The 9,642-nt window shown below is 34.3% G+C and overlaps 1 protein-coding gene across 2 annotated transcripts in view; it reads left to right on the plus strand.

Annotated features, from left to right (window-relative positions):
- Positions 1 to 8,461, plus strand: part of uhrf1 (ubiquitin-like with PHD and ring finger domains 1) — a 42,211-nt gene extending 33,750 nt beyond the window's left edge. The window contains exons 14-17 of one of the 2 annotated variants that reach the window (XM_039767101.1): positions 782 to 902; positions 1,028 to 1,182; positions 6,614 to 6,712; positions 8,158 to 8,461. In XM_039767101.1, the coding sequence (XP_039623035.1) occupies positions 782 to 902; positions 1,028 to 1,182; positions 6,614 to 6,712; positions 8,158 to 8,307 (525 nt within the window). In that variant the 3' untranslated portion in view covers positions 8,308 to 8,461. The remainder of the gene's footprint in view (positions 1 to 781; positions 903 to 1,027; positions 1,183 to 6,613; positions 6,713 to 8,157) is intronic. The other variant, XM_039767102.1, reaches the window with a different exon arrangement.
- Positions 8,462 to 9,642: the final 1,181 nt, after the last annotated feature.

Genomic DNA, 9,642 nt, shown 5'->3' on the forward strand with positions numbered 1-9,642 from the left:
ACCTTTAAAGCCTAAAATGGTTAAAGCCGATATAGACGACTGTTATAAATGATAAGCATTGCAGAATGCACTCAACATAGTGTAGCCTGGGCTTTTTTTTTTTTTTTTTTAAATCTTAATTGAATGTCCTGTCTGCACAGACCAGTATCTCTGTCTCACTAAAGTGTGCTTTTGTTTTTTTTTTTTTTCCTTTCTCTCCCTGCCTTTGTTGTTATAATTGGTGCCACTCCCAGTGGGGGAAACACCTACTGGATTAATTCTGTCTGTGTATGTCATCAGAGCATGCAAAATGGAGGAAGACTAGAAAGTAAGGGTACAAAAACCCATTTTACCGGGGTCTGTATGTGCGAGTTACAAACACACTATGATTAGGGGTATGGGTAGAAGACGGTGGGATTAGAGGAAATTTTTCTATATTTTTTATATTTTATATGTATCTATACATAATTATATATGTATTTTATTGATTAATTTAATTATCCAGTTTTGAACGTGAAATTGGTTAAATATTTAAACGTGTTTTTTTTTTTTTTACACTCGCATCCTTAGAAGCAATATCCAGTTATGTAGCTTCTACACCACATCAAGTATCATGAATGCCCCTGTTAACTAGTATTTTGCTTTAATTTTACGTACCCTAAAAGTAACACTTGACATGGTTTAACCTAGTTAAACAATTATCTGGCCATATTGCAACCTATGGAAGGTCAAGTGACTGTAGTGTGTACTTATAGCAGGTTGGTTATTTAGTGTTGTGTTTTTTTTTTTTTATATCATTTAGTATCCAGAGGGTTACTTGGAAGCTGTTGCTGCAAAAGAGAAGGAAAAATTAAAGGACGAAGAGGATGAAGATGTGGAATCCACACCAAGCAAGGGCAAGAGAAAGAGGAAATCGGAGACCAGTAATTTTTTTTTTCTGTATCTAACAATTGAAAAATTATTTTAAAAATATCAAGTAACTGAATTGTCATTGGAGAGTAATAATCTGAATAATCTATTTTTTTTCCCCCTCGCCCAATACTATTAGCAGACAGGGTATCTCCATCTCCAAGCAAGAAAACTCCAAAGAAGGTAAAAGTTGAAGCTTATAAGCTGACAAAGGAACAAAAAGAGATGATTAAAGAGGATGAGTTGAACAAAAAGCTCTGGAACGAAGCATTGGAGGCCCTTAAAGAAGGACCGGTAGGTTGAAGTGTTGGATTTGTTTTTTTTAGTATTGGATTATGTCCATGCCCTTAAATACAACCAGGAATTTAAAGTGAATGCAGATGAAAAAGTTGGCACCTCAAAACTAGTTGGCAGCTTTTGAAAAGTCAGCTCTCATTCTAGTGTTTGCTGTTTTATAATCGGACTATTCATTGTGAAAGATCCTCAATTGCCAGGAAATCTGTCCTATTACATTTTTCTTCTATTCTAGCTGTTGTTTTAATTTGCTGGCACTATCCCTATGAAGACCACTGGCTGCCCTGTTTTAAAACCTAACAAAAGCTGCATTTCACTGTATTTGTAAGAGACTTCAAATCTATTTTAGTGGCCCTTGCATTTTAAACACTGACCAACTTGTAAATGTTACTGGATAGTGAGTAGCTCATTAATGGGGGAAAAAAAGAGTGCAATTAATTTATGTTGGTCTGTACTCTGTTTCTTTGCAAACTGGTCTTAGTGAAAAGAAAAGATGTCTAGTGGTGAATTTCAGATGTGCACAACCATAGTGTCATTTGAAAATATTTTTTTTTCCATCACCAGTGTATATTTACCAGTTAAACTACACTTTTGCAAAGAAATCATGTACTCAAACATAAGTAAATTAAATATTGGCGGCTGTTCTAATGATGCAGGTCTGCACTAATGCAGCATAGAAAGGCAGCACTCAGAAATTAGACTATTTTTCAGAAATGCAAGAACAGGTAGACGGCACAGTTTGACAAAGTTCAATCACAGGTTTAATTGTCAGAGTTTAGAGCATATATTTAAAACCAATGAGCATAGGAAATGTATTGCATAGGAAAAGATTGGTTTGTTCATCCAGTTAGTATCTACTTGGCTGCAAAGGAATTTGGAAACCTTAAATTTTAAAGTATGCGTTATCATCTTGGAGTAGTTATATTAGAGTTTAATGATTGCAAAGCAGTACAAATATGTGATTATCTGTTCGCAAAAAGAGTTTTCTCAATGTTATGCACAGCAATATTGGTGATCAAGATAATACAGAATTCTCCCCACTTATGTGATTTGATTGATGTGCATTCTGGGACTAAGTTTACTGATACAAAGGTTTGAGCATGTCACGTTTGTTTTATATTCATCCAATAATCAGTTTTTCTGTAACACTGAATCTTACTCAAATTGTCAATACGTTTACATGTGCTTTAATAACTGTTATTCCCAGAAGTCCAGTTTCTAAAATGCCATGTAAACAGTTATTCCTGTTAGAGAAAGTGTTATTGGTCTCTGAGGACCCTAGTTAACATGAGTAACCCAGTTATTTGGCCACATAAAACCTTAACCAGATTATAGTTCAGGATTTTGTAATGTGTGCGTGTCCATTGCATTGCGGTTAGTCCAAGCATGTCTTTGCTTTGTAAATGCTTCAGGCAGCTGCGGGTGGAAGAGGGTGGAAACTTCCACAAAATTTCCTGAGGCAACTGCATTATTTCTTCTCCTGGTTGAACTGTTTCAGTATTTCTGAAACTGCTACATTTATGTTGATGGGTTGAACATAGCACATTATGATAATGCTTTAAAAGTAACATGCGACTGATTATTAAAACAAGTAACCTGACTAAACACAATACTTGCCGAGGTAAAAATATGTGGCGGTGATAATTTTTGTCAGTTTTCATCCTGCATTTTGCTATACATATGTTGAAAAAGTGTGATTGGGTGATGTAGTGGCAGGCATTCATACTGTGAATATTGGTGGCTCCAAGTAGCAAATGTTTAAAGAGGGATGAATGTAATTAATTAATTTAGCAATTAATTTAATTTAGTAATTAAATACAATTACATTAAATTAAAATTAAGAAACCTGGTTTCTGCCTTAACCTGGGTTATTCACCTTATGCTTGTTTTGTGTGTGCATGTAAATGAACTCATAGATAATAGAATATAATTGTTGGTAGACTACGATTTTAAATATGTACTTTTTGAAAATACTTTACAATGTTCTAAATGTAGGCTAAATAGGCTTGATCAGTAGCTTCTGGGTGAGAGTCAATATCAATAAAATAACTGAAATAAGTTCTTCATCTAGCTATTAGTCCAAGCCTAGTAATTCATTACAATTACATACTGTGAATAATTAAGAACTTGGGGAACAAAACTGATTGTATAATGGGAATACCAAAGGTGACAATTGGTCTAAAGTTTTTGGGCTAGGATAAACTAATCCTAGTTTAGTCTGTACGCTATACTGCTACGTGACTCTTAATTCCATCCTGTCCTTGGTATTTGAAGCACTGTCAGTCTGATGTAAGTGTGCCAATACACTGTGGAAACTGCCTAACATTTGAAGTCCTTGTTGCATGCCCAATCTTTTGCACACACCAACTGCAGTTCCCTTTCTAAACCATCCTTTGCTTGTATCACCAAGGGGAAGTGCACCTTTCCAATGTGATTAATTAGTTCAGCACCATTTAGCTGAAGGTTGATGATGTCTGTTCTTTACAATAATCTGCAGATAATTGTTCAGTTAGTCAATTTGTTTTTTTTAAATGCTTATGTATTTGCTTTCCTCTTCCATTAATTTTCAAAGTAACCCTTTTTTTTTGGGTCACTTTCATGATTAACTTCCCTCAAGCAGAGGGAGGAGGTGTTGCTGTATGAGCTGCTTGCTCAATCACCCTTTCCATGGTATTAAATTGGGTATCCAAGCGGCTGTCAGACGAGTAAAAGATGAAAATATTCAAACTGTACTAGTTGGTGTAACCAGTGTCAAGGCGAAATTTAAACCCCAAACTAATTCGTTGCTTGTTGAACAGAATACTTTAATATTGAGTTTGAAGTTCACCAATACTTTTTCAATTGGAAATTTTAAAAGTTTAAAACTTTCTCAAACATATCATGTATAAAAATCTTAACGAAAATTGAGCTGCCTCAACAAACATCTTTTGGGGAAAAAAAAAAAAATTATGCCAAGTGTCAAGCAAGTAGGTTCATGGGGGTCCAGAGTAGTTTAATGCTGACATACAGACATGGCTGACATGACAATAAGTGTGTCTTGCATTATATGTGAACACATCTAAAAAGAGTGTGCTGTAAGATGTTTGTTATTGAACAGTGTTTACTGGATTTCTTTCTCCAAAATTATTTTAGTCTCTAAATGCTCCTCTTGTAATATTTGGGAGTGTCTTCGTTGAATGTGAATAATTAAAAAAATATATATTTATTTTAATACTTGGTAATTCCCATAATAGGCTAGATAAATAAAATGGAAGCAATGTAAATAAAGTGAAACTGTTGTAACTTAAATACAAGATGGGAGCAGGGAGCCCACAACAGGTTACTAGGCCTTCTGTAGACACTCGAGGCAGTGCAGACCTTCACACTGGGGTAATTTGCAGTCCTACACTCACTTGCGTGCCTTTCACATTGTGTTTTTTTTTTTTTGTTTAAATAACTGCTAATGGAATAGTAAGGCTGCCATTCTAGAAAATTATACAAATATGACTGTATAATCGGAGATTCTTTTTAAAAAGTATAAATTACACAGCTGCACTCATGTCAATGGTTTTAAAAAAAAAAAAATTCCACTATATAAAGTAACCAAATCCAATACAAGCCACACCATTGTCACAAGTAACATAATGTGCTTGAAATAGTAGAGTTTATTAATAATGCTCGATTGTGATCATAAACCAGTTGGAAGTGGCTCACCCCTTCCCCTCATGATCTTATTTTCATTTTTCCTTTGCTTTATAAAACTTACATGCTATTGCTAACAAACTTAACAAATTGATCTGCCTCTTGCCAGGGCACTTGGTGTAGTGACTGATTTGGTGGCTTAATAGGGGAGGCCTCTTTTGGGTTTCCTCTCATCTTTAGCCATAATTTTACCTTTTTGAAGAGTGCTCTCGAGATTGGCACCAACTCCTTGCATCTCTAACTTGGGTTAAGTGGATTAGAAAAAAACAATTGATGACGACAAACACTTAATTTTGTATTTTTTTAAATCACAGTGGTCATGTTTGCATTTGAAATCATCTTTAGTGCTTTATGGGTTTTCTTTGGTTCGGCGTTTTTTTGGAGTTTGTTAGCTATTAAATTCTTTAAACCTAAATCCAAATCATATGTGATGTCATCTGTTAAATTCTGCTCTATGCTTGTAAATTTTTTATTTTTATACTGTATTTAGGATTTGTTCTGTTTTGTGTATTGTATGCACTCCCCTCCTTCTTTGACGCCCACTGCACGCCCAACCTACCTGGAAAGGGGTCTCTCTTTGAACTGCCTTTCCCAAGGCTTCCATTTTTTCCCTACAACTGGTTTTTTGGAAGTTTTTCCTTGTCTTCTTAGAGTCAAGGCTGGAGGGCTGTCAAGAGGCAGGACATGTTAAAGCCTATTGTGGCACTACTTGTCATTTTGGGCTATACAAAAATAAATTGTATTGTATTTAAACCTGGAGTGACACTATAAATGGCTCATGTACAGCATTGTTTTGAAAACGTAAGTGCCACCTTCTTTTTTTTTTTTCAACTTGGTTACTAGTTCTTAAAGTGTTTGTGGTAAAATTTCTAAGCCACGGGAGATTGGAAATTTTAGTTTTGGTTTTGTATAAATGTGAATTTCCCCTTGGGATTAATAAAGTATCTATCTCTATCTAGGGCTGTTTGTTTTAAGGTGGTTGAAGTTTATTGTGGTGAAAGGTTGCTGTGATCATTTCCTACAAGTCTTTAATTCTGAGGACTTTGGCCTTGTCAGTTTAAAATTTGTTATAGTAGAATCTCTGCCTAGGGCATGCCATGCTGTCTTTCACCCACAAACTGGAGTCTTGTGAAATTAATATTTTAACTTTGAATTATTATTTTTTGTATTTTTGGTAAATTGTATTTGTGGGCTGTTAGGGAATGATTGCTGTTTTGCTTGTATTGTTCTGAATTTATGTATCTGCTTCACTTCAATAAATTTTGTGCTAGTGGAGCTGTCAGTGTCAAGAAACTGGTGACGGCACAACTAATTGTTGTGATGGTGGTTTTCTGCTTTGTAGGATTGTTTTTACTGTCATTACTGAGACTGAATTTTATAGTTAAGCTTATTAATAGGATCATTAAAGATTTAAGTTCCTTTTCTTGAGTCAAACCAGATGTATGTTTTTCTCTCTGTGAAGAATCTTGTATATAGTGGTGTTCTGAGGGTGTCTTATGTTGCTTGATGTTCTTTCTATCTTTGAGCTATTATAATGCTTACATTCCATGTAGGGGATCAATAAAGATTAATGTAGTGTAACATACATAACAAATAGCATTGAATAAATTTGGTTAATGATTGTGGCACAGTTGGGATTTCTCTGGTGTACAATAACTTTTTTTTTTTTTTTAAACCATGAAGAGAATACTAAATTTAAATTTGGTGGTTTATTTTTATAATGTTTTCCCTTTTTTGTTTTAATTTTCAGAAATTTCTTAATAAAGTTGAAGAGATATTCCTGTGCATTTGCTGTCAAGAGGTTGTCTTCCAGCCAGTTACAACAGAATGTCAGCATAACGTCTGCAAGGTGAGAACAATACTTTGGGTTTTTGTAATAGTTAAGTTTTGCATCAGCCATATTGGTGGGCAGTGCATATTCTGTGCAAATTGTGTAGTTTCCCCTCCCCCACCCTCTTATATAATGGGGGCATCGGTTCAAAGGTAATGTCTTGACTGATGGATTTAAAAAAAAAAAAAAAAAGCCTGTGGGGAAAGTTGCTGAGTGAGAGTAATAAATGGGATTATTAGGTGGTTCTGTTTTCTCACAACATGAAACAGTTGGTACTTTAAAAGAGGAACTCTCATAACATACGTTTGTGGTGTAGATTTATTATTGATCAAGTGGGATTGCCCTGGAAAGTTTTTTTTTGAGGCGAGTGATTTTAGTTGTCCTGATGTGCAAAACTGCCTTCACCACAATGCGTCAGGTACAATGAAGGTTTTCTAGAGGAATTTGATTGGTAGTAAGGTGGCCATTAAAGTTTGATGTGGACAAGTGTGTTGTTTCTTTAATTATAACAAATTGAGGAATCGCATACAATGGGCAGGGTAGACAAACTGATTAAAGTTCTGCTTTGCAATATTTTTTTTTTTTTAAATTGTATTACCCAGATATATTGTTTTATATGATGGTTGTAGTGGCTAACAAAAATCCATGGGGAAACTGCCATGACAGCTTTTGTTTGTAGGTTGTTAACTAATGTGCTAAAAACAGAGGACCTGAAGCAACCTCCATGTATACAGTAATCTGATAAGGAAGCAAAAAAAAAAAAAAACCTGATGTTTTGCAAAGAGCAAACTGAATGTTGAAAGATGGACGAGTACGTTCATGAGGTAGCATTTGTTGCAGCAAAGGGTTTGGGCCAAAGTCTCCAACTAGAAATGGATTTATTAAAGGTATACTAGTGTGATAGGATAGTTCATGTAGTGACTAAGCCCAACCTTTGTAATTTGAGAGGAGATCCCAATGCGTATGAACTACATACATTTACATCTTGTCAGTGGAGTTTTCTTAAAGTATAAATGGTTTTTACTGCTTGAGTATCCAGATTACTTTTAAGAAAGCAATTTTGGACTTTTTTTTTTTATATAAATCTCAGAAACACAGAAGTTTGGTTACAAATCAAGTCATTGTTAACTTGAATTCCCAGTGCTTAATTCTGTTAGAATATCTTCTTAATTAAGCAAGATGTTAAGGGGTAAATCAAGCTTGGTTTGTCCAATGTTAAATTAGCTCAGACACCATAGCACTTTTTTAAATGATGGACTGCTCAAAACTGTAACTTGTTCAAGCTTCAATCTGGACTTTCTGCAGCAGTCTTGAATCTGTGTGAGCAGATGGACTATAGGCTGCTGTCAGACATACTGTAAAAAGTATTAAGTAATGTTAAACTGCTTTTTTTAATGTTGCATTGTTTTGAATATGAATTTTCATATAAGTCTTATGGATTCTTACCTACTCTTCTTTAACAGGAATGCCTACAGCGCTCCTTCAGGGCTGACGTGTTCACTTGTCCAGCTTGCCGATACGATTTGGGAAAAGCTTACACTATGGTGGTCAACAAGAAGCTTCAAAGTATACTCACCCTATTTTTTCCAGGGTATAGCAGTGGTCGATGTTAACTATCAGTCTATAAGGAGTTTGGAATAAGTGGAATAAAAAAAATGGTTTTAATGAACTATGCGCTTATCAAAAACAGTCCCTCTCATGAATATATAGCCAGATATTTTGTCACTTGAAACTGATCAAGTCTTCACTTTTTTTCTATCTCTCCCTCCCCTTGGAATATTCAGCAATTCAACTCATGTAAATATTTAGTTTTTTTTTTTTTTCATGTGTTCCATGTAGTCCCTTACAGTTTATACATTTAGAAAGTAAACCGCCATTATACTTAGTGTCACATAGAAGCATTGATTTGTGTTTGTAATTTGAAATGTTTAATCATATTGTTAGTTATTCATTCCTGCAATTTAATATTACATTTCTTTAAGTTGACATGGTGTGGTACATCATCCCATTTCGTTTTTCAGTTTGAAATGCCTTGTGTGTTATGCAAAGTTCTTATGGATGACTACCTCACCCATCTTTGAAACCCATCTCCCCCAGGGACAATTTTCAGTTTGTGTCATAGTTAGAAAAAGTAGTTTTAAAAAGTAAACTAAGTTAAATGCATTCCTTTTTTTTCAGATTAATCTGTTTCTAACTGTTTAACTATAAAATTTTTGATCTGTTTGCTTAGCTTTTTCTCTTTGGCAGCATTTATTCATCTGAGAACATCTACCAAAGGTAGTAGCAAAAGATATCTCAGTACAACTTCATTAAGCCCAGTGGCGTCAAACTGGAATTTGTATATTTTATATTTGCCTTTTGTATATTCCCATAGGTTTTATGCAGATTTTATTCAAAGTTTAGTTTTATTTTAATGTAAACATTTCAGGGATATGCATCTTTCTATTAGTGACTGGTAAAATCAGAAAGGTGCATCTTTCTGTTAGTGATTGATGGAAATGGTATACTTGTTTCCCCTTTCTGATTATACTTCAGATTGGCTATTTTCACTTGTTAGTTATTAATTGTGTTTATTTATCACTAAATGGATTCAGGTTAGTATTTTTAAATCTTTGAATAAAGATTTCTTTTTGATAAACCTGCAGTTTGATCCCTATCCCTTCATCTTTTTAGATGATAAGTTAAAGTTTGTGTTTAGTTTTATTTTTTTTTCCGGGATTGTATTGATTTTATTAAAATCAAACACTTATATTCAAAAATCAATTTTTAAAAATACAAGATTCAAAACAAATCAACCCCCTCCCCTGAGAGAGAGCTAAACCAGCAGAGAAACTTAAAGCTAGTAATAGTAAGTAAATGGATGAATTAATAAGTGAATAAAGATAAATGGAGAAATCCTCAGTGCTTTAAAAGCTTATTCTAAAATCGCATTGATCAGATTCTGCCAG

The sequence above is a fragment of the Polypterus senegalus genome, chromosome 10 (genome assembly GCF_016835505.1).
Source record: "Polypterus senegalus isolate Bchr_013 chromosome 10, ASM1683550v1, whole genome shotgun sequence".
NCBI lineage: Eukaryota > Metazoa > Chordata > Cladistia > Polypteriformes > Polypteridae > Polypterus > Polypterus senegalus.